Raw genomic sequence first — 25775 nt, forward strand, 5'->3', positions numbered from 1 at the left:
GACAGGTTTAAACTGATCAAACTCATATAACCTGTTTGACCAAACAAGACAGAACAAGCTTGGACAATTGGGCAATTTATTTCAGTCTCTCAAATAGTTTTCAGTAGGGGCCCGATTTATGCTTTTAATAAATAGCAGCTAAGAGTCTCAACACATGGCGTGGCATAACTGGCCATGCGCAAAGAGGGCTCAGCTTTAGAATTTGCTTTATTTTTATTTTATTTGTTCCAATGAAATACATGTAATCATCCAGAAAAAAGCTACACATTGACTTATCAAGTCAACACCAACACTTCACAGACTTGATGATTGTCAGGTATCATGTAGCCATTTGAACAGTTTACTGAAGGTTTAAAACTCCACCACAGAAACTGTTTTTCCAGTAATGCAAGTGTTTAATGAACAATAGTCTGCTACTGAAGCTGTAAAGGCAATGAAATATTAACCAAACCTAACAATTTTTGCTCATCATAGTTTTTTCAACAGTTTGTCCAAGATTGTTTCTCAATCAGCTTGCACATCTGTACAAGTATGATAGGTCTTAATATGAGGTGTGCATATTTGAGAAGAATATATGTTAAAGCTCTTTGTTAGGATAAGCACTCTGTGCTAATGTAACCACTCTGCAAACATTGGCACAAAGATGTGTTTTCCAAGTTACTTTACTCCCAATTTCCTTAGGGGCCAAGAGGTTTGAACATCAGGAGAATATAGTTTTGAAACTTGGTTATTTCAACAAGAAGATACATGCAATTCCCAATAAAAAACATTAAATTTATCCAACAATTTGGTTTGGGCGTGACGGTTATAGTTAAATAATATTATTACAAAATGTGTAGCGAGCTATAGACTTGCTTTTTGAATCTTTGATTCTCAGGAGTGGAATTTTCCATGGATTCACAAATGTCTTCACCCTTGTGTTAATTGATGACAACTTCTTCTGGTTCATTTAAAAAACCTTCTGAATAAACTGGCATACAGTGGAATCCATAATATACTCCTTTTTGGTTACAGTTGCAAAAGATTCCTAACATCAGTTTCAACAGCGAATATACATTTATTTGAATTAGTTACAACAGCTATTGTAGAGATTCTTCACAGCTAAAATGTTTCCATCCCACTACAAAAGAATATTTTGAATTTTGGACTTAAGTAACTCCTTTTTTTTGCTACATTTTGGTCTCTTCGTTGTTTGCTCTAACACAGCTAACCTTTGTAACCTTGCCTTGAACATGGTATATGGAACACTGCTCAGTTATTGTTTTCAAATTTTGTGGTTTATTTTTTTAAATCATAAAGTGATTTGCGTTGATTTTGACACCAACCGTGGCACACACAAAAAACAAAACTTTTCTTTAACATGTTATCAACCTTAAAAGTAGCACTGCCTGAGAATGTCCTAACCCTCAAACTTGAACATAAAGATCTTATGGTTATTAGTTGCTAGTGTGTCAATAAAATCTTGTGAAACTATGATTCTATTTCAGCAATCCAGAAGCAATAATCCACGTATCATGTTGTAAATATGATGTCTTTTCAAATGGTTTTACTTTTAAACAGAAATTTATTTATAGCAGCATTTGCATCAATATATTTCAAATCTGTTGTCGCTAACAAGAAGCTCTTTTACAGTGTTACCATTAGTCTCATGTAAGACTCATGTGAAGCTAATATCCAGTGATTAAACAACTTCCTCCGTTCACGTCACAGCTCTCTATGTGGTCTTTGACAACTTTCATTTATCAGTCCTTTTCATTCACTGTGAGCCAGAGCCCTCTAGTGTTTAGTGTGAAAATGAACCAAACATTAACAGTGAATTAAAGATTCCTCTGATGCCAGAAATATGCAATATGTGTAGTATGACAATTATATGCATCACTTAAAAGTTAAAAAGCTTAATATTCATCATGAAAGGGGTATTCTGGATGGTCACTCCACCTGTGTCAAAGTGAAAAAAGAGAGAGAGTTATCATTCTGAGCATGAAAATGAAGACAGAAATGTTCTGTAAACCTTTTTAGCATTACACAGCAAAAACGTCACCACAGATATTACATATTTTCCCATCAAAGCTTCTACTTACATGAGCAGCTCCACAAAGCGAATGTTTTTGTTCAGTGCCTCAATGGCTTTCATTTCCTCCTCAGTGAGTGAAAAATCGAATATCTGGAACAAAAAGTGATTTGTTTTTGCTGAAATTATTGATTTAAATGAAGAATTTGGTCATTAATATTTTGCCTTCCCTGTACACATACTGTACATGCACATACAGTAAAAAGCATTTGGGTAAGCTACCTGGAAGTTATGTTTGATCCTCTCAGGGCTGAAGCTCTTTGGAATCACTACGACTCCTCTCTGCACATTGAAGCGCAAAGCCACCTGGGCACTGCTCTTGTTGTACTTTTTCCCAATGGACACAAGCACCTTGTCCTCCAGCAGAGGAGGACTTTTCACATTCACCCTAAACCAGAGGCAGAATTTAATAGAAATGATGCCAGGATAGTCTTTAATCAAAGTTTTTAGTTAAATTTAGCATCCCTGGGTGCTAAAATAATGTCACAGGATGATGTGTTGCACTGATGCTGTTTTTTACAGTACAGTTGAAATCAAAAGTTTACATGCACTGTATAAAAAGACACATAACCTTTTTCCTCACTGTCTGACCTTAAATTGGAATACACTCTTCTTGTTTTAGGTCAGTTAGGATTACCAAAATTTTTTCTATTTGCTAAATGCCTGAATAATAATCAGAAGTTTACATACACTAAGATTACTATGCCTTCAAACTATTTGGGAAGGCCCAGATGATGATGTCATGGCTTTAAAAGCTTTTGATAGGTTAACTGACAACATTTGAGTTAATTGGAGGCACACTTGTGGATGTATTTTAAGGCACACATCACACATACACCTTCTTTGTGTGATATCATGGGAAAACCTAAAGAAATCAGCCAAGATATTAGGAAGATGACTTTGGACCTCCACAAGGTGTGAAATGTGCGTATCAACCCCAGAACAAAAGCAAAAGACCTTGTGAGGATGCTAGCTGAAGCTGGGAAGAGAGTGTCAGTTTTGGAGGCATCTCTTGTGGTCTGATAAAACTAAAATTGAGCTGTTTGGCCATAATGACCATCATTACAATTGGAGGAAAAAGGGGGATGCTTGCAAGCCTGAGTACACCATTCCAACTGTGAAGTACAGGGGTGGCAGCATCATGTTGTGGGATTTTTTTGCTGCAGGAGGGACTTCACAAAATAGATGGCATCATGAGGAAAGAACATCCATCCATCCATCCATCCATTATCTATAACCGCTTAATCCTCACTAGGGTCGCGGGGGGGGCTGGAGTCGATCCCAGCTGACTCAGGTGAAGGCAGGGGACACCCTAGACAGGTCGCCAGTCTGTCGCAGGGCCACATACAAAGAAAAAAAAAGCACTCTCACATTCACACCTATGGACAATTTAGAGTAATCAATTAACCTCAGCATATTTTTGGACTGTGGGAGGAAGCCGGAGTACCCGGAGAAAACCCACGCATGCACAGGGAGAACATGCAAACTCCATGCAGAAAGATCCCGGGAAAGCCAGGACGTGAACCAGGGACCTTTTTGCTGCAAGGCGAAAGTGCTAACCACTACACCACTGTGCAGCCCGAGGAAAGAACATTATGTGGAAAAACTGAAGCAAGACATCAGCCAAGAAGTTAAAGCTTGGGCACAAATGGGTCTCCCAAATGGATAGTGACCCTAAGCATATCGCCATATTAGTTACAAAGTGGCTTTTGGACAACAAAGTCAATGTTTTGGAGTGGTCATCACAAAGCCTTGATGTCAATCCTCAATAAAGCAGCTTGTCACTGCAGCTTTTTTGTTTGTGTTGGATTACAGAGATCTTTTGTATATAAATGCTTCTGGTCAAAGTCTTCGAATGGTTGACACTGTTTGTCATGCTTCTTTGAGGTATATTACTAAATGTAAAATGTCAACGTACCACTGCGAGTTATACTCTCGGGTGGGATGGCCTGCTTTAGCCACCAGAGGGATCCATCACTGGTATACTTTCATATACAAGGCAATACTTGGACTACTGCCCTCCTACATTTGCTCCTTAACTGCACAGAAAAGTTCTGATCTTCACTAGCTCCGTTCACTACATCATTTGTTGCTTTCTGTTCCATATATTCATACTGAACTGGGTAAAAAGGCTTTTGTTTATTCTACACCTTCTGCCTGGAATATGTTGCAGGAAGACTGGAAATTAATCGAGTTAATCTCATTGAGAGCCATTAAATCTAAGCTGCGAGTTCTTGAGGCCATTTCCACAGCATGCACTTGTTTTTATAACTTGCTTATAAATTTCATTTTTTGTTTGTTTTTTTTGTTATATTTAAATTATGTTTTAACTGTGTAATTTTATAACTGTGCTTTTGTACTTGCTGCAGCCTATCTTGGTCAGGACTCCCTTGAAAAAGAGGTTCTTAATGTATGTAAACTTCTGAATTTGAAGAAAGTAATAAAAAAATTCTCTAAAAAAATCTCTCTTATTATTCTGGCATTTGGCAAATAGAAATAATTTTGGTAATCCTACCTGACCTAAAACAGGAAATGTTTAGTCTTATTTAATGTCAGACAATGAGAAAAAAAATGGTTATATGTCTTTTTTATACAGTGTATATAAACTTCTGGTTTCAACTGTATATTTTGGTCATTGTCAAATTATGATGAGCTACTAAAAGTTCTTTCTGTGACAATAGTTGTGTCACAGATTTTATCTATTTACTTAGCTGTTCATTTTTGTTACGGTTATTTGTCTGAACCTGAATTCCTTGTCTTAAAGCTGGGATATGCAGTATTTTTTGCCATCACTGGGCAAAATTCAACAGTAGCCTTTTGGCATATCATATTTCAAGTGGTCTGTCTAAAAAGGCATCTTTTGAGTTTTTGCAACCTTCCATGTGTACAATACCAGGAGTTCTTTTTAAAACGTATCACACAGCACTGAAAAATGTATATTTCTTAAAATCTACGTACCAGGATGCATCTCTGGAGGAGCCAATTGGGCAATAGCCAACAATCACAATGCCATTCTGACGACAGTACTCCAGGAGTTTGGGTTGTGTGAAATATGGATGACATTCAACCTTGAGGTAGGAAAGAGGAAAATATACCATGAAAAAGGAAATTGTCCCAAAGTGAGCTAACATTACATCAACATCCTGTGCTCTGACTAGCCAGAATAAAATTGGATGGGAATCAAAAGAAAAAAATCATCTCCTTTTAATACAGTATAAGGTAAAGAAAATGCATTTTGACATCATATTTGCCAATTTCTGACAAGAAATTTCCTCTCATCAAGTAAGTAGCTCACAGATGTATTGTCAAGCTCTCAGGATTTTCTGAATAGGAAGCAGGAAGTTGACAGTGGCCCAAAAGCATGACAGACAGCAATGCTTTCTTATTAATAGCCTCTAATACCACTTTATACTGTGATTTACTATTGCACTACACACACAAAGCTCTCTGTGACGTCAGCGGTCGTCTAAAGAGACAGTTTACATCACCTGGTTAGACACAGGTTTGTGTTTGAGGCCAGGTTTATTCAGCAGCAGTTCCAGCTGCCTGCGGTTGAAGTTGGAGACTCCCAGGGACTTGATCAGCCCAGCATCTTTGCAAGCCTCTAAAGCCTGTTGAGAAGAAAAGATTTACATCCTTTCAAAGATTGATCGTGATTATCTTTACAGACTTAGTGAGATAGTGGAGGAAAATATAAAGCACAGTGCAGAGAAAAGCAGTTTTTTGGCAGTTTATGACACCGTCCTTGACAGTCTGTGATGCTGCACAGAGAAGGTTTTGGCATCGACTTAAGAGTTTGACGGAATATCATAAACCGAAATTATGAATTTTATATTTTCTTGGAAGAAATGACATTAAGTACAGTGCACTACACGCACTCCTGAAATGCACAGAAAAATTGCATCTTTCACATTGAAGACAGGACTACCATTTACCACGTGAGTACCTTAGATCAATTAAAATGAAATTATGCTCTGTTGATATTTTATTACACACTTAGACACTTCGATGCAATTAAGCCTACAATTTTAAAAGTTATCATATTCATTTGCATGAGCAGACAACACAGATTCAACTTTATTGTTATTTTTTTCAGTCTACATTTATTGGCTGTGTTATAATATTTTTCCAGTCCCCACTGTCAAAAAAATTAGTTGACTTTTAAGGTGTTTGTTGCGCTTCAGATACTCATATAAGAGTATAACAGAGTATTTACAGATGCATAAGACAACCCATGAAAATATCATACTACATTACAGTGACAAGAAGGGGACATGTAAAGTCATCAGACAGAAGGAGCATCTTTTGCGGACTCACCTCCCATGTTGCACAGAGGTCAGTGTGGTGGTAGATGTATTTTCCATTCTGGTCTTTGGGATAAAATTCGTTTCCAGGCTAAATTGCAAGCAACATGCAATAATTTGCATTGACAATTTTAAACTTAAACATAGGAGGCTAATTGGGTCATGGTGAAATAATGCACACAATGAAGGTGTGGACGTGTAGATGATTTTAGCTTTGTTATTGCAGTTAATTTTGCAATTCATACAAGTATCTGACCGTAACCAAAACACATCTAAACATGACTGATTCCAATCCTAACTAAACATACATCTGGCTCTATGATCTTATCACAGATGTATCATTAACCACATTCCACACGTGTTCTGCATGCATAAACATATGGCTGACTGATAAGTTAACTGTTATCTGTGTAATGTGTAGAAACCTTGAAGGCCATAGGAAGCTCAACAATGTAGAGATCCACATAATCTAGTTTCAAGGTTTTCAGTGTCCTCTCCAAGGCCGGTCTCACCAACTCTGGTGGATGGAAGGTATTCCAGAGCTGACAAAGAAAACACCCTGCTGTTAGAAAACATTGAAATCACAATGAAGTGAAAGTCAACAAATGTTTCTGGTTTTTAGGAAACTCTATACAGGTGAACATTAAAATAGAGGCCTTTAGAATAATATGATGAATTCTTAAATTGTTCAAAGTAAACTGAGACAAAAGAGACACCTGACATAACATATGACAGAATGTATTACCTTTCCGCAGTAAAAGATGTCCTCTCTTCTAACAGTTCCATCAGCAATCTTCTCTCTAATGGCTTGACCCACTTCGTGCTCATTGAAATACACCAGTGCCCCATCAAAGTGCCTGTAACCTACATCTATGGCCAGCTTGACGCACTCAAGTGCAGTGCCTTTGGGTGTCTATTGAAAATGCACCGAAAATGTAAATATTATTTGACCTGCTTTTGTTCGAGCTACAGCTGCGACTACAATATGCATTCCTGTTAAAATGATACTTAAGCAGTCACTGCAAGCAGCAAACACTGACAGTCTTAGGTCACACAGAGTTGTAGGGGTTAAGTATGCATTACAAACACACACACTATATTCTCTGTATTGTTCTCACCGTTCGAGGGTCTCCATAGGTGCCCAATCCCAGCAGCGGAATACGGTTACCGTCACTGAGAGGGATACTGTGGCTCTTTGCAGTCAGATTCATGTCTGTGCAAATGTGAATAACCGAACTGCTCTCTGTCTAAGAGATAATGTGGACTTTGGCTATGAACATTGAACCCTGGCGCTTTATCTTCCATGCACTCGCATTTCTCTGTAAGTCAACACCTGTGGTTTTGAGTGTGCTTTAAAAATAATGGTGGATTCACTTATATTATTGCCTATTACCTCAATTCACACTGTTGGTTTTGATGATAATGAACTCTGTGACTGTTAGATTTACTTTGTGCATTGTTTGGCAACACATTGTGGTGTTTCATTAGATTACAAAAAAGTAGAAGTAGAAGAGTAAACTACATGCTATAACTAACAAAAGACAAAATAGTGATGTTGATAATGACAAACAAAATGCACTGTAGATGGTAAAGTATTATTACAACAATATTATAGAACCCCTAGGGGCTTTTATTTTGAAAAATGTCTGTAACAGTACTCATAGACACAATAATACCTGCATCAGAAACAGGTCGCTAAAAGATTTGATTGGTGTTTTAACCAATTACGGCCAAAATATGTTGTACTCTTGTTTTCTGTTGGCCAATCATATACAAGATTCCTCAAAATCATTCTAAAATACAGATATCTTGTATGTGACATGTTTTGAAGGTACAGAAATTTGTTGAAATGAATGAACTAACATGAACTATTAAAATCCGGCAGTCAATAATTTAACACTGACGTGAACTTGCACATTTGAAGAAGTTACTCGCCCACATAACAGACACAAAAGTGGAGAGAGGAATAAATCATGCTTGTATGTGTGTTGACCCTGTAGTGATATTAAATGAGAAAAGCTGAGCTACAGGAGAATAAATATTTGAAAGCAACACATGAATGCCTGACAACCTTACAGCATTATGTTCCATGATATTTTGATTTGTCATCTGGTGCCTGAATTTTGTTTTCCATTACATAAATAAATGTTTTCACCATAAATTAATGCCAAAAAAGTCACAAAATGCTGTATAAAAAGTCACCAGAATGCAAAATTGAAGTGTTTGATGTTCAAAATTTCCAGAAGGAAGAACCTTCATGTCCCCAATGGTCAAATGAAACCTATGCCCATGTATTTGTGTAAAAACCCAAACAGAATTGTATATTTTGTTTTCCTTGTATATTCTCCCTTTAAGCTCCATCTTCTACAGACGTAAAGTATCCTTCAACTGTTACGCTGGGGACACACAAATACAGATTTCTGAATCCAGATGGCTTCACCTCCTTCACACCCATCCTAACGTGCCTCCAGGAGGTGAAGGGCTGAATGGCCAGAAAATGTTTTCAGCTAAATGAAAATAAAACTAAAATGACTGTTTGGTCCCCTCAACTAAACAACAACCATCAGTAGCCTTCAGGGCAGAAATTTGTGCCACTAGAAACTGAATTTGAATTGCTCAACTTGAATAATAGTAATAAAAATACTAATTTTAATCTTAGAATTTGAATTTATTATGCTGGAACTGTACTGAAACTGCACACCACACTGTTATCACATCAGACCTGTAGACTGAGACCACCTAGGTGCAGCACAGAATGCCACAGGAGGTCAACCAGTGGTCATCAAACCGTACAACAAATTAGCCTTCTACAGGAATGACAGCTGAAATATTAAGGATTTAAATTTAACCATTAATAGCAATGCTATTTGCAAAATCAATTTTCTTTCGCATTTGTGTAATATCAGTTTCAGTATCCTCTGTAACTTTTTATTCTCTTGTGCATTATTTCAATTTCAAGTGCAGTATCTCATTTTCATTTACAACATCGAAGTATAAAGTGCAATATTTCATGTTTCTGGGTGCAATATTCAAATGTAATGTGTAATACGTCCGTTAAATGTGCAATAATTCATGATCATGTGCAAAATTTCTGTTTCATTTGCAATATTTCTTTATCACAAGATATGCTTTACTGCCCCATTATCATTGGCAGTATTACTAATTATTTTTCTATTTAAGTCTTCTTCTTCTATTATGTTCATTTTCAACAATGTATTACGTTTATATCTCATTGCTGTCTAAAAGGCACTGTATTTCTCAAGTTATGTCATTTCGTTTTTGAGGAAAATCTGGCTAAATATTTACTTCGAAATGAAGTAAATAAATCTCATATCTCCGATGATCAATTTGAATTTAGTTGCTCTGAAACTATATTTTATCCTTAATGAAAATTCTGAACTCTAACCTGTTTAGCCACATTTTTAGTGTTGTACACGTTTAAATTTTGTTGCATAAAATGATTTTGCGAGTCTTCATCTTGTCTTGCTTTATGTAGATACGTTTTTTTGTGTCCTGAATGATAAGAGCTTCAGCACTTTGGCCAAATTAGGTGGTCTTAAATGTGAAACAGCCTATAATAAAATAATTTGTTTGTTCATTCTGTTTATAGTATAACATACTGCATGTAGAGTCATTCTGCCTCAATTCATCAAATGCTCCACATCTGACCATCTTCAATTTAACAGATTTTTTCTTTAAGTGGTGAATAATGATTGAGTTTATCATGTGTAAAATCTGGGGTCATTAGTTTTTGAGTAACAAATTTTTAAACAGGGGTGGATTCATGGCGATTTTTGCATTGTTTTCTTAGCACCAATCTGTGGAGCAAGAGCCTTGAAATACGTGCATATGGTCTTCAATGATAAAACCTGCTTTTAGAGAACAACACAACCCAGTAATGGTGCAAATTTGGTTTTAAAGAAAAAAAAAATCAACGTTTCTACTCTGATATTCCACCAACCACAAAACCTTTATTATTCAGTCTAAGAGGCAGATTTTTTTTTTCCTGTGATTGAACCAATAGGAGATTTTGCATGTTTTACTTAACATACATATGAAAAGGAAAAAAATCTGACAAATATGAGATGTTAAGGCGTGGATTATTTTAAAATGGTGAATTGAAGCGGAATGACCCTGTAATAAATTTTTGCTGCTTCTTTTGCCCTTTGGACTACGTGCTAAACTGCATTTTGTTGTCTTAGTACTTGCAAGGACAACAAAGTGGAATCTTATGTTGAATCTAATGTAATCTATAAATAAACTAGAATATAGATCCATTAAAGGCAAATTATTTATTACTTAATGGTCCTTTAAGAATATAAGAAGCTTAAGTTAATGATTAATGACCTGAGAAGATGTTGCAAATATGTTGGTTGTGATGATGCTATGCAGGTTCAAGCGGTCATTAGGTAGTACAGTTTTTAAATCAGAGACAGTGGGGTGCAAGAAAACAAACAAACAAACTTTAACCGGGTGGTACTAAGTTCCATAGAGACAGAGATCATACCAACATGCCTGTCCTGCCCAGTGGACTCCATCCTGCAGCCCTGTTTCCCATGACAACACGTTTTATTTTGACCCCACCCCTCTCGTGCCGCAACACGCGCGTGCGGTGCAATTTGAGCAACATCTGCGGCACGCGAGCGTCACGCGCAGTAGGAGGAGGTGTGTTTCACGTTTCGCGGTGCAGGTTAGTCGCGATTTACTGCCGTTTATTTTAGTAATTTACAGTATTATTAGTGAATAAACGAGGCGGTGTTTTAAAATTCCGAACTGGCAGAGAGTGAGGAGGACAGTGCAGGTGTGTGTTACCGTGGTTTAGAGCCCCAGCCGTGGAAGGTAAAAGTGCCGCCAATGGACGACTGCACGGAGAAACAGCAGCCTTTGGACGCTGCTGTTATCATCGTAGAGAACGAAGCGGAGCCAGTGCGAGAGGAGAAGTCCGGTACAGCCGCCCACGTTTACCTGGACACCTGCCCCGTCTGCCAGCTAAACTTTCACAGCCGAGAGCCCAAACTTCTGCCGTGTCTCCACTCTTTCTGCAAGAAATGTTTACCGTCACCCTCAAGGAATTTGGCCATGCCAGAGCCGCCAAACTCCCAGGTAGACAGCGCGACCAAACCACGTGAGTTCCTGTGTTTACAAACTGACTACGGATCGATTGAAGGTTACAGTTTCTCTGCATGCAAGAAAACAAACTTCATTGCGTGTCTGTAACCCGTTGTGGTGCTATTGCATACACATGTGCATGGATCACCTTTTGACTATACGTAAATCGTGTCATATGCCAGTTATTTTTCCACAGAGCATATATAAGCCCAGTTTTACGGACTTAGACCAACATCTGTGTTCCTGTTTGATTCCAGTGAATGTGATCCGCTGTCCAGTGTGCAGGCAGGAGTGTATGGAGGTAGATGTGATGGATAATGTCTTTGTGAAGGACTCGGTTGAGGCTCCCAGCAGCACAGTGGAGAGGACAGTCCAGGTTGGTTACAAAATGTGTTACCATATGGGGGCAGCCTTGTTACTAGTTTTCAGGCTAATGGCTATGATATTCCCATATGACCAGCTTCTGCCCTGAGGGTTTGTACTTGGAACATCTGGGTAGCAAATGTACCTACCACTTCGGAGTAGCAGCTTGTGTTTTTCAGATCATTGCACTAATTTCATTCTTGCACATATCGTCTAATTTCACAAATTGTGGAGACGCTGTCACCTGTTTATCAGCCTCAGATGCTTGTCTCCTCTGGATGTAGCTCTGTATGACCTGTGATGACAACACTGAAGCTGCAGCGTTTTGTGTCGACTGTGTTGAGTACCTGTGTGCCACCTGTGTGGAGGCCCACCAAAGGGTTAAATTCACCAAAGACCACACCATTAGACAGAAGACAGAAATACCACAAGGTATTTATAACCTGTGTCCTTATCTCACCCTTTTTTTTCTGTGAAATACTTGTGCTGTTTCCATGACAAAGGAAAAAGCTATTATGGGAGCAGCACAGCTGGTGACGAATGCACAATTATTGTTCTGCTTTTACATGGCTTAGGAATTAGCTTTACACCAGCTGCACAGTCCAAGTACTAGGGTGGAGGCAAGGAATAGATCAGATATTATCATGTGCCAAACAATGAGCTTTTTGTTATTTCCCAGAGGTCCACGGTGTGTCGACTCAGAGGCCGATGTTCTGCGACATCCACAAACAAGAACCACTGAAACTATTCTGTGAAACCTGTGACCTACTGACCTGCCGGGACTGCCAACTTGTCAAGCACAAGGACCACAAGTACTGTCAGAATGTGGACTGTAATATGATTCAGCAGTTCCTATGTTACTGGATAAATTTCAGTTTTGTTTAATTACACTGAACAAAGACATGGCGGTCCTTACTTTCTAAGTGACGTAATTTATATAAGGAATGCATATCGGGAGTCACATACTGTATTAATAATGAAAAAACCCTAATTGTAATTATAATATTGATTTCAGTATACTGCCCAACACATGGGAAGTGTCCTCAAACAAGGCTAAATGCTTACTTAGAAGGCAGCTGATCTTTTTTGTTCATAAAGAAGTTTCATTTGTCATTTGGTGGTTATTTGGTGCCATCGTGGCCTTAATGATGGCCAGAACTGCCTGGAGAGGGATGTTGTATGTGGCAGATAGGTGGTAACATTGGCCACCTACCTTGTTTGGAGGTGACTGCTCCAATTAAATGAAGATGGCTTCCTTCTTTCCTCTCTCAAACTGTCCGTCTCTCATCTGTCTAAACACCTGGAACTTTAATCAGTCACTTAGAACTGAGGTAGTTTCTTGGATGAGAGGTGAAACATTGTCAAGAACCAAAAATATGTCCAAGTGCCTTTCACTACACTTTAGCATTTAGGATTGCTATGACAGTCTATGCAGACATATTGTCCTTTCGTAAGGCACAGCACCACAGCCACCTACAAGTGTAGCATTGTAAATCTGCTTATCATTCACAAAGGGAAGAGAAAAAAAAAACATTACCAGTTTTTTCAGACCAAAATGTTGTGGTAATATCATTTATTTAGGTATTAGTGTGTTTGCACTGACTCCTGAATGTTTTTTAATTAGTTACCAGTTCCTTGAGGATGCTTATAAAAACCACAAACAGCACATGGAGACGATGACCCATCAGCTGCAGGAGAAAAGGAAACTGATTGAAGAGGTGTCAGACTCCATAAACAATGGGTATGTATCTCACTTTTCAACAGGTTTGTGCATTGGAAAAAAAAATGTTGGAGACAATTATAGTTTGAGAGTAAAAATCCAATTTGCTCATCTATACAACTTTAGCGCTCATGAATAACAGCAACTAGCAACAGCTTAAGAATAGCACAATTAGTATTTTAAGTTACAACATGTCTCCAAAATGTGTTTTAGATTTAATATGTTCTGTTTGACAGTGCAAAAAAAATTATAAATCATCCAACAATAATTAATGTGTGCAATAGTTATTTATTGACAGTGGTAATGTATGCTTTGCAGACTTCTACTGGTTGATCAGAACCGAACATCTATTCACAATGAAATAAAGAAGTCCATCTGCAGTTTGATTCTCGAGATAAACAAGAAAGGCAAGATGCTAGTCAGTCAGCTTGAGGTATGACAAAACTGACACATGAAAAATATAATAAAATGTCAAGTGTCAATTACAAGTTTTACCGCATGCTGTAGTCCTGCAGCTTGCTGTGCTGTCCATAAGAACATTACTTATTGCATGCTCAGCTGACTGAGTTACCCTGAGGCCCAGAGTGCATCCCCTCAAGGAGTTTGAACTCTGCTCTGTTCACTTATTCTTGTTTTTCCAGGCTGTAACAAAGGACCACGAGAGTGTCCTGCGTAAACAACAAGAGGACATTGGCTATCTATCCAGACACCTGGATCATGTCATCAGTTTCACCAAATGGGCCACAGCCAGGAATGGGGGCATGGCCCTCTTGTACTGTAAACGTTTGGTGAGGCCTGTCTGATCACTTATCCACTCAACAGTCTTGTTTTCCCAATCTGAAAGTCAGCTTAACTCTGAACGCCATTTTAGGAGTCTGATCTATCTTGGACGTGTTAAAGTGGGAACATATGTCTTTTGTAATGCACAAGTGTCCTCTGAAAATTATTAATCATGGCCCTTCTGTTGCAGATTCTGTTTCAGATTGGAAACCTCCTGCAGGCAAAATGCAGTGTCTCATTTGTACCACAGAGCACTGTGCGCTTCCAGTGTCGAGCCTCGTACTGGGCCTCAAATGTTGATCTGGGTAAGACATAAACAAATGATCTGGAACTCTGAGAAGGGATTCTTCACTCTTCTTTTTTAATAGTTTTGGATAAACTGAAGCCTCATTCTAATTTTGCTGCTGCGTACTATTGGCTTATTTCAATAGTGTTCTCCTGCCATAAAAAATGTTGCAGCATTTGTACAAATAGTTCAATTGAGGCTTGCAATGAACTTTATAAACAAGCATGACAACAGTTAGATGACCAAAGAGAGTTAGTTTGGGATTGATATCAATTGGAGGAAGGAAGCTCAACTAGGAGGGAAATTCAGAAGAATTTAGGGAATCAAAACAGTGTTTGGCAGTTGCAGCAGCTGCAGTTCAGTTAAGCCTGGCAAATGTACCGAAATGTCAGATTATTCAGTCAGTTGAAACACTGTCAGAAATATTAACAATTTTGCTGAATGATTGTTTAAGTCTAGCAGAATCAGTTTTTATTGAATTAAAATCCCAAATATTGTCTGGCTCTAGAAGGGAAGATCACTGTAAATTGAATATCTATTGTTTTGAAATATCAAACCAAGCAGTTTGATGCCATCACACAGGACTTTGGAACAGTCAAATGGACATTTTCTTCCTACATTTTCCAGACTAAGCAGTTCATTGAAACAGATTAATTAATATTATAATCAATAGTGGCCATTTATTGTTAGGTGTAGCCCTACTTGGCCTGTTTTTGCATTTGTAACCTGAGATTTTCAATATTCTTCCTTAAACCTTCTCTTCCCTACAGTTCTCTGGAATGTTCCTTCTGTATTTTTTACTCTTCATCACTACTTGTTATGCTTATCCTGTCTCTTTGTATATGTCCCCTCAGGCTCTTTAGTGGTAGAAAGTGTACCAGGCCACCAGCTGGGTGGTTGTCAGGGTATCCCGCATCAGCTCACCCACCCCGGGCAGGGCCCCTCAGGCTCACCCCACAGCTTTGCCCTGGGAGCTCCTCATAGCACTTTGGCTCAGCTCCAGATGCAGGTGGACAAGCTAAACCCTTTGGCTAACTGGCAGCCACAACCGCCTCCTCCACCCTGGACATGGTACCAGAGCGTCCGACTGCCGCGGACTGTCCCAGGGCCCCAACGGGGAGGTTCTCCCTCTCACAATATGAATCCCCAACTGGGCCGTAGGTTTGTCATGCCTCTGACCAACCATGTCAGCCCAACTAGCAGCTTACCGAGCCCTGGATTTGCTCCCCAGGTTATTGTGCCTTTCTGTGTGTGAGTGTGCATGCGTGCTCGTTTGATTGACAAACCCTCTTAACAAGCACCGACAGCAGATGGCATTGTCCTAAATAGAGCTGACAGCCTTCACATCCTGGGCAATTTATGCCTTTCCTTGTCAGAATGGATTTTAGTCTTGGATGAGCTTATGACTCAAAATCATAAAGTAAATCAGCTTAATCTGCAGTGCAGCAGCAGCCAGCGTGTGACAGAGGACCAAAAATTCCATAAGGAAGGCTCGATAATATCTTGTCATCCAAGTTGTTTAGTCTAGTTCAGAGGGTGTTTTGGTTCCCACTCTGAAATATAGGATCATTCACAGGACAATACTGGCATGTGAAGTGCACACAGACTGATGTGAGCAAGCTGTTACAGTTGCATAAGGAACTCATAGTAAAGAAATATCCCAGTATATCACATGTTTCACAACAAATCATGTATATTTCACACTTTTAGGAGTTTTTCAAAGCATGCTGTTGTCATGCTGCAGTAGGTTTTCACATTCTGTTTTGGGTAGCTGTTGTTTTTCTTTTATGCTTCACTATAATACAGTCAATGTAAATTAAGAAAAACTGACAACACTATAATGTTACAAGATGTTTGCAATGTTATTGTAAATCCAGCAGCTGTCAATCCAGATCAGTTTTAACAGTTACCTCATAGCGTTCATGATGAAAGAAAACTGACATGATAAGGCAAGTTTCAACTCTCTGCCAGCTGACTGTCATATTGTTGTGGAATAAATTCTGAGTGATGCCTTACTGGGGGGTTTGTGAAAACAGTCACTGCTGAAAAGTGACTAAAGCACTTGGAAAATCAGTTTCAGATTTTAAGTACATATTTATAATAGTAAATATCTACAACTCAATAGGCAACAATCATAGTTTAAATGAGAAAAGAAAATATTTGTCAAGAGTTTAACACTTGCAACTTAGTGAGTGGTTATTGATCAGATTCTGCTGATATCAGTGTAATGTCATCATATAAAACAGTTTGAAATTCAAAGTTAAAGTAGGACCCCACTACTCATTGCAATAAGTTGATTTGAAAAAAAAAATAGGTTCTAGGGGTCATGTGATTCAAAGCAGTGAGTAAGCATAATGCAGTACAGCATTAAAAATGCTGGTATGGTCCAGTTAATGTGTCTGAACTAAAAAAAAAATATACACATGCATTTAAATATTTTATATAAATGCTGTATACTGTTGCATAATGGATAGTAAGACAAAATTTGTCCGTGTTGTTTAAACTATAAAAGGCCTAAACTAAATCTCTTGGACAGATAAGCCTGGAACTGAATGTTGTGATTGCTGCCCTCTGCGATCAACCCACACAGTTAGCAATGAAAAGCGCAAGTTTATATCTCCACCTTTATCATCACATGATTACAAATGTTGACGAATCTAGCATTACAAAGATTGCTTTGTTTTCTGTCTTTATTCCCACATTCATTGCAGCATCATCTGAGGGTGATGGGAAGTAGCTCTAGCTACCAAACCAAAGCAGTGGATATGTTTTCTGCTTCACCTCCTTGCACGCTTATAAGACCAATGTCCATAAATGGTGGTGTCCGTTCGCCTCAATCAAGACAGGTGGTAAGCAGCTCCATCTAGTACCTGTGCATGACAATCACCACCGCATAATATCACCTATTTAGTAAATGAAACGCAATGTTGTGTTTAGATTGAGCCCACATATGTGAGCAGGAGGAATGAATCAGCAGGTCCAGTATACATGATGAATCCCAACTATACTCAGGGCGTAATGCTGTCTTTGCCAAACAGAAATGGTATGTTTATCCATCAGTGTTATTGCACCTTTGTATCTTTTTGTGACCTGCAGAATATATCCGTTATTGTGTTCTTAATAAAGTAACAGTCAAATATTTTGTTCTCTTTCCAGTGCAAGGCCAGCAGAATTCACCAGGGTACACTGCTGTATCTCAGGAGGAAAAACAAGGGTAGGACACCACTGTGACGTACTCATAAACACACACAAGCTCAGATCCTCTCTCTTTCTCTGATAGGAGCCTAGTCCCTGAGAGCTATTGTTCTCTCCAGTGAATTTTGGTTTAACTGGCATTTGTTTTGCTCCCAAGGACAGTTTCCTGGAAACCTCCAGAAGCACACAGGGCTAATGGAGGAGTGGGCTCTGCTGTCAAGAGGAAAAGAAGATCATCTCCAGGGCCAATCATTGTCATCAAAGATGAGCCAGATGATGACAGCGGTTATGTGAGGAGACAATAAATCCTTATTATTCAGGATGAATAGTATTACACATGATACTTGATAGATGTTTTTGTCCAAAGCCTATTTATTTAGCAAGACTGCATTTAACCAAAAAACATAAACTATGAATTAAAGTATGAAGTAAAATTGTTGCTTCTTACTTGAGTCAAATTTGTGGTGTTTTTACCATCATTTCAGTCAGTTAAAATAAAAATGCATTCACCCAAGTGAACAATAGGACTGGGAAACAATATTGATACCGTGCAGAAAGATTACAGAAACATAAGCAGTCAGACAAGTTGTAAACAGGCCAGTCTGACTCACCGGATGTAGAATCAAGGTATAAGGCTGCCATTTCTGCCGTGCATTTCATTGTCTTCAGAATCCCTTTAACGCAGAAAAAAAACAACCTCTAAGCTAGCAAGCTACACACTGAAAATTGCAAGTTTTGCCAAGGTTGTGTTTGTGTCTTAAGGCAGACCTGTTGGGTTCTTTGGGTGACTTAGCTGTTTTAATCTTGCTTGCATAAAAGTCTGCAAAAGTTCCACCAAAGCAATTTCTCCAGACACTGTTTTGCAAGGACACCATTGCTGCATTCTGGGCTTAGCACCACTGAGGACTAAAGTGATTGGTTTAAAAATGCAAACAAGCCAGCATACTTTTCCCCATTGCAGAATGATGATGAGGTGCAGCTAGAGCAATCTGTAATACTCACACAGCTGAAGAGATATGCCTGGCTGTGTGAGACTATAGAGAAAGCCAACAGCTGAAAATGTCAGTAATAATTTCTTATTGGAGAGAAAAACTATGTGACACAGATATGACAAATACTGCATGTCAGTGTTAAAGTCAAAGCAATGCCATGCATCCCAGAAGATTTTTTGTCATATTTGTTGAAGGTCTCTTCATTTCCCAACAGTGATTAATACACTGAGTGCTTTGATAATAAAAAGAAAAAAATAATTGTGGCAGTCTCAGGCATGTCAATCATTTCAGTTGGTCCAAATGAGATGACTGGATGACCTACCTGCCTGTTTAACCATGTACCTGCCTACCTGCATGCACTCTGAGTGCTCATGTACTCAATAGTCTTCACCAGAGTCCCACTAAAAGCTAGGTGGACATGCTGCTAAAGCTAGCAAGCACTAAAACAGCAGACAAAGTGCTGCCACAATTTGCGTTTCAACCTAAAGCTAAACTTAGCAGATGATAGTGTTAATTTGTGTATTTTTGCATCTCCATCCTCCTCCAGTTTGATTAGGGCATGTTATGTACTGTATATGTGTACATGTTCGCTGCCTGTCTGCTTTGTAGCATAATTGTGAGCAAGTATTGTTTGATGATATTTATCTTATGTTAGGTATATGTTAGGTGATGTTGCCCATTTGTGTGTTTTCATACATGAGGCAGCTTTTAATGCATGCGCTCTCTCTGACAGCACTCTCTGTCATGGATTAGTCCTGCAACAGAACTCTGTCAGTACAAATTCATGTTCCGTAGCAGGTGGGATTTTTTCAGATGTATGCTTTAAAAGTACAGTTTACTCTTGCTGGCTTCTACGATCCTGCATACTCCTGCTTTAAACCAATACATCAGTCCATTAACTAAAGTTTAAACCGACAGTTTAGGTACTGGTAGTATTTTCAGACTTATTTTTCTCTCCGTTTTGAATTTCAGGCACATTCCTATCAAAGAGCCAACCTCCCTGACAGCACAGATGACCAACCCCAAATTAGTTCCAAAGTTGAAAGAAACAAGGTCCCAACTTCTCTTCAAAGCACAGAAGACAGATCTCACAGCCCTTCACAGCCTACAGCCAGTCTGTGGGGCCAGAGTGAGACTACAGCTCCAAATCACATCCGTTCAGTGGCAGAAGAGCAGCAGCTCGACCAAAATCAAGCTCGGCTGGAAGACTCTAATGAAGTCTGGTGTGTTGTGTGTCAGACTGGTGGAGAGCTGTTGTGCTGCAATAAGTGTACCAAAGTTTTTCATCTCACGTGCCATGTTCCATCTCTCCTCAAGTCTCCCAGGCAAGCGCTGTCAAATTTTATTTATTGCTGGTCTCAGATGAAAATACCAGAACTCATTTCTTTTCAGTTTTATGTTTATAAATGGGTTGTGGTGCTCTGTGGATGGAAAAAAGACCCCTTAGCTATTCACATTGAGGTTGTTTTTGACAAGTTGTTTTCACATTTTGAAGGTGTAAAGTTTTCAGTTGACAGCAGCATTATACACTTCTTGTATTTTTCTGAGTACTGTCTTTTCTATTGAGTGCCTGGACTGTTTCTTTTCAGCGGGGAATGGCTTTGCTCTTTCTGCCGTGACCTGTTAGTGCCTGAGATGGAGTTTGACTGCAAACCTGAAGCCAAAACCGTAAAGACCGAGACAGATTTTCAAGGAGGATTTGCGCCGGTGGACAAACAAGTAAGTACTTTTTTTTGTGATTTGGTAGCATTTATGGAATTATAGTAATTGTAATCAGAACTGGTTTGATCACCATAAAGTTGGAAGGTAAATATTGTCAAGTAAGTCATGCAGTTACAGTTAAGTTTAGCTTGTGTAACTTCAATGAACAATATTTGTTAATTATTTCATTTAATTCAATTTCAGTAAAACTTCTTAACTTTATTAAATAGAAGCAGGGTAATTATAGGTATTCATAGGAGAGCACCAACAAACATGATTACGATGACATAAATACTGTCTTTATTTCAATTATGCTCCTCTTAAGTCAAAATCTATCATTTGGATGTCACCTCACCTTACCTGTGTACAAAAGACATATAAAATTATAGTAGTAGAAGTAATCTCAATCCTTATTTCCTAATTCGGTACATATGATAGTGACTTTCCTCCGCTTTTTCATTGAACAGAATCTGCTTGTCAGTCGTCTTGTCTGACAGTCACATCTTTCATGTTTAGTCTGAAGTTTAACAGCAAAACGACAAGCACAGATAGTCAGTCCAGCTAAACAGGAGCAGGAGACGAGTGCTCCAGACTGAATGTTGCACGTACACTGCCTAAAAAAGTATTCACCCCCTTGAAAGTGTTGCCATTTCCATTGATTCATGGTCAGTCATGCCAAATGTAAAATAAGTGATTGCATGAGTGAAGCAAAGTGACTCACCTAATTGAACACAGGTGCAGCCAGTTGGTGCTAGAAATCACACAGTTGATGAAATGGAGATCATCTGAGTACAATGAATGTGTCTCAAGTGAGAAAGAGTAGCAAAGTGAAACCCACTGTTGAAAAAAGCTCATATTAAATCTCAACTACAGTTTGCCAGAAGGCATGTGGGAGACTCTGAAGTCAGCTAGAAGAAGGTTCTTTCTTGAGCTTTTTTCCCATCAGACTAAATGCTATGCTTGGCAGACACCCAAAGCTGCACATTATCACAAAAACACTATCGTCCTTGTGAGGCATGGTGGTGGCAGCATCCTGATGTGGGGGATTCTTCTCACCACCAGGCCCTGGAAGGCTTGTAAAGGGTAAAGTGAACGCAACAAAGTATAGGAAAGTCCTGGAGGATGACATGATGCAATCTGTAAGAGAAGGGGAGAAATGGTGTGAAGACAATAAGGTAAATGTTCTTCAGTGGCTGAGTCAGAGCCCAGAAATCAATCCAATTGAGAATTTGTGGCTGGACTTGAAAAGGGCTATTCACTCATGAGCTGTTGTGCAAAGACAAATGGGCTAAAATTGCAGTCCAGATGTGCAAGACTGATTGAGACCTATTCACACAGGCTCAGTTGCTCTGGAGCCTTTCCCAAATGACACAGGGTAAAAAGCAGGGTACACCCATGGCAGGTCGCCAGTGGAACCAGTTGCAACTCACTGAAATAAACCTTGGCATGCTGCACTTAGAGCCAAACTATAAGCGTATTACAGCCACCTTTCAAATCTAAAGGCAGTGTGGGTGCGACACAAATAAACAGATTCTGACAAGAGAATTATTTTAATGCATCAATCTGAGTAACTGTCTTCCTAGTCAACTGTATAGTTTTATCTATTGTCCAGGAAGAGCATGTTGTAGGAAAAACATAATATTGATAACAGTACGGAGGAAAATCAAATCTCAAAAGCAATAAGCTGCCTGATGCTGTATTTTGCAGTGATGATAGACAAGCATTACTAATTTGATATAGTACTTGACTGTGTAAAGCAGTAGACTACGGATTGGAGGACTGCATTTGGTTTGTCAGTTATCGATTGACATGTATTAAGTCATATGCATTTTTCTACCACTGCAGAAATGTGAGAGGCTGTTGCTGCACTTGTTTTGCACTGAGCTGAGCTCAGAATTTCGAGAGGCTGTATCCACCTCGGTGAGTCTGGAAGTATGATTGACTAGAAAGGAAAAGTTAACAGGATTAGTGTCACATGGAGTTACTGTAAATAGAATTTTAATTATATGTAATATGGCATATTTACCACGAAAGCCAGAAAAATTCTAAATCAGAAGCAGAGCAACTTTAAACAGGTACTGTAAATATACAGTCAGCTGTCCTCCCAACACAAAGCTTTTCTTCCTTACTTGCACTAAGTGGATAAATACAGAGAACTATAGACTATAAATTCAACAGTATATATAAAACATTTGTGTGCAAGCACTTGACCAAAGTCCAATTTTGGCTTGAACTGACTCTAGTTATTATGATCCCTTGCATAACAAAACGGTAAATATCCATTACTCATTGTGCACAATGCTGATGAGTTATACTTTATAAATACAATATTATAATCATGATTCTACTTAAACATCTGTCCATGAAGTTTTATTGTTTCATTATCTCTCCCTTTCTAAATACTGTAGGTATGTGCTAATAACAGGCTGGCTGTAAAGCTGCCAATGAATCTTTCCACTGTGAAAAGACGTCTGGAGGCTAAACACAGTCTCTGCTACCAAAGCACTGCAGAGCTTGTGTCGGACATCAGGCTCATATTTAGGAACTGTGCAGTTGTCAGTGAGGTACTGTAGACACAACTGTTTTTAAAAAGCCCTTTCTTTGCATTATTCACTTCATGACACCTTGTAATGAACTGCTTTGCTATTTTCCTTGATTTTCCTTCTATACCAGGCTGAAGCTGAAATCACCAAAACCTGCAGGGAACTTAAAGAGCTGTTTGAACGGTACCTAAAGCTCATCTACCCCGACCAAACCTTTCCAGAAATCAAACAGGAGATGATACCTACTGCTCCTCCTGAAACTCAGGTCTCACCTCTTGACAGTATGCCACAGCTTGCAAAGTGTCAGAGCACATGTTCAGACTCCCAGGAAACACCGAGCTGTCCCAGTGGAGAGGAGGGCGTTGCATGAAAGCACAAATCTTTGCAATCGTTTCGATATTTAACAACACTGCCAGCACCAAATGATATGTGGTGTGGAACACTTTATTACAAACATTTGTGATACATAGTTACCTTCAGGTCACCAAAAATGTTTTATATGTTTAAAAATTAAATTGTACAGCGAGCAAAGACTGTCTCATACATGATATAGGACCCTAATTAATTTTTTTTTTCTGTTATAAACAGCATTAAAGTTGTTGGATTTAGTGGATTTTCCATCTCTGCTAAAGCTTGAAGATTAAAATTGGATTCATGCAGCAAGTACATAGCGTACATTCACCAGATTTGGGTGTTTACAGGGTAAAGCTAACTGGCCATTATGGTATGCAAGTCTGCACAGAGTAGATACCATTGATTGTTAGCAAAGAAGCTAATGAGTTAATATGTGGTATGGTATGTTAAGGTCTTTGTATGTAAATATTGCTGTAATTAGACACAGGATGATAATCATGAGCTTTGGTGTTTGTGATTTGTCCCATGTGGCACCAAGAGTAAATGAAAAACTCAAAGGAAATGAAAGTTGCTTGTTAAAATAACAGACTGTGTGAGATTTTAAACTTTCACACTTTATTACACATATTGCTGTTTGGTGTTATTTCTGTGACTTTTCCAAACAGTATAGAAATATAGATTTAATGTTATAAAGGTAAATGCTGTATGAATTTTTATTTATTATCATATTTGTTTTTTGCATTTATTTATATATTTATTTTATCGTGAATAACTAAGCACAGTGCCTACGTTACATTATGTGAGAACGTGTTTTTTTTTAGGATAATATCCGTTCTTATATACACACATGGTATTGTCAAATATTTTCTCATATTGAAGATCCAGAACATTGAGCAACAGGCCTACTTGCATCTAGTTCAGCTTGCAGGTGTTAACAGGCTACAATAAAGTAAAATTGCTTAATTCTTGCCAGGTAACGATCAGTATATGTCTTTCATCTTGTAATTGCATGTTTATTGAGTCTATTAATGTCCCACTTGAAAAAATAGCAAAGCATTGTTCCTTTTCTTTAAAACCTAAACTCAGTTACTTTCTTTTTTTACAGTGTTGTGCTGATAAACAGTGAGTCCAGGTTCTTTTGGGCCCCACAGTGCAGCCCTCAGTCTGCCTGGCCCTGTTAGTGGCCCTCTGCAGATTGACACAGATGTGGCAAGACAGGCTTTGTTGAGCTTCAAAGGAACTGTACTGCACCCCCCACAAGATTAGCATTGTTTGAATGCGACCTCGGCCACTCCAATTTCCTCCACCTATGAGCTAGAAGGTCAGTTCATGCTGCTGTTTCTTGTTAAAGCCCAAATGTAGATTGGAGGTGGAGAGGTGGAGTGAGAGACGGTAGTTTCTGGTCGGCTGCAAGGCGCATGAGAAGTTGGCCTCAGATGTTCACTGTAGCCGGCCAGCCTCGGAGCCTGGCACTGGTCTGGCTCATTTAGGACATTCTTCATTCCTTATTTGGTGCATTATCTGTTTTCTACATTACAGCAGGCACAGATAAGATAAAGGACAAGCCACCAGGAGAGGGGTGCTCTTTGTTGTTGTGATAACTTTTACAGTTCAGAGACGGTTAACTGACCTTAACTGATAGATGACTGCAGGAACCAAACATGCACTGCTGTACTAACAGTCTTTACTTCAATACTTAATGTGTTTAATCTGTTGAAGTGTTTTCCGACTGTTCAACTACTTCTAGGAACTTGCACAAAGCCTGCTGAAGTTAGGTTATCCATTGCTATAAACACTGTCAGTTTTTGTTCTTGTCAAGGTTATATTGCTGTGCTGTAGTGAGGCAATATAAAATCTGTTATGCTTTACCATGCAACTGCAATGACAGAGAAAAATAAAAACAGACCCCATGTTTACTGTGATGGATTACCTACTCAAGCAAACTCTCTAAAAGCTCACTACAGGCTAGTTTTTAAAAGTCAGTTTTATTAGAAAAGAGATCCTAGACACAAATACTGAGAAAGTCAGCTGTATTTTTTAAAAGAGAAAGATAAAATCACATTAGATTAAACTCAAATCCCTTCCCCTGGTAGCCAGCTCTGCAATACTGGTGCTGTGTAATGAAACGAATGGAGGCAAGTGACTGTCTGGAAAGTACAAATAACATTCTCAAATGCGTATCATGCATTTTAATGGGCCGGAACATGCAAAACATTAGCGTGGTCTATTAAGATGTGGTCGTATAGGAAGATTGTCAGCGGAGTACAATTACCATCAGGAAATACAGACTGTGGTGGGCGGAGAAGCAAAGAGATTAAGACACCACTGGTTACACACTACATTTTTAACAGTGCAGT

The 25775-nt window shown here is 38.8% G+C and overlaps 2 protein-coding genes across 2 annotated transcripts; one reads left to right on the plus strand and one right to left on the minus strand.

Annotated features, from left to right (window-relative positions):
* Positions 1 to 367: 367 nt before the first annotated feature.
* Positions 368 to 7651, minus strand: LOC111577765 (aldo-keto reductase family 1 member D1-like). Its single transcript, XM_023284191.3, has 9 exons — positions 7494 to 7651; positions 7121 to 7288; positions 6801 to 6917; positions 6389 to 6466; positions 5560 to 5682; positions 5030 to 5139; positions 2294 to 2459; positions 2082 to 2164; positions 368 to 1938 (listed from the first exon to the last, which is right to left on the minus strand). The coding sequence occupies exons 1-9, from the start codon at positions 7584 to 7586 to the stop codon at positions 1896 to 1898; spliced, it is 981 nt and encodes a 326-aa protein (XP_023139959.2). The 5' UTR covers positions 7587 to 7651; the 3' UTR covers positions 368 to 1895.
* Positions 7652 to 10987: 3336 nt separating this feature from the next.
* On the plus strand, positions 10988 to 24117 carry LOC111577774 (E3 ubiquitin-protein ligase TRIM33-like). The gene is made up of 18 exons (XM_035954597.2): positions 10988 to 11500; positions 11742 to 11860; positions 12132 to 12279; positions 12527 to 12659; positions 13472 to 13588; positions 13886 to 14000; positions 14209 to 14355; positions 14538 to 14652; positions 15488 to 15864; positions 17345 to 17482; positions 17571 to 17676; positions 17790 to 17847; positions 17986 to 18118; positions 19793 to 20145; positions 20410 to 20539; positions 22367 to 22441; positions 22930 to 23085; positions 23195 to 24117. The coding sequence occupies exons 1-18, from the start codon at positions 11230 to 11232 to the stop codon at positions 23432 to 23434; spliced, it is 2931 nt and encodes a 976-aa protein (XP_035810490.1). The 5' UTR covers positions 10988 to 11229; the 3' UTR covers positions 23435 to 24117.
* Positions 24118 to 25775: the final 1658 nt, after the last annotated feature.

This window comes from Amphiprion ocellaris, chromosome 3 (assembly GCF_022539595.1).
Source record: "Amphiprion ocellaris isolate individual 3 ecotype Okinawa chromosome 3, ASM2253959v1, whole genome shotgun sequence".
Taxonomy (NCBI): domain Eukaryota; kingdom Metazoa; phylum Chordata; class Actinopteri; family Pomacentridae; genus Amphiprion; species Amphiprion ocellaris.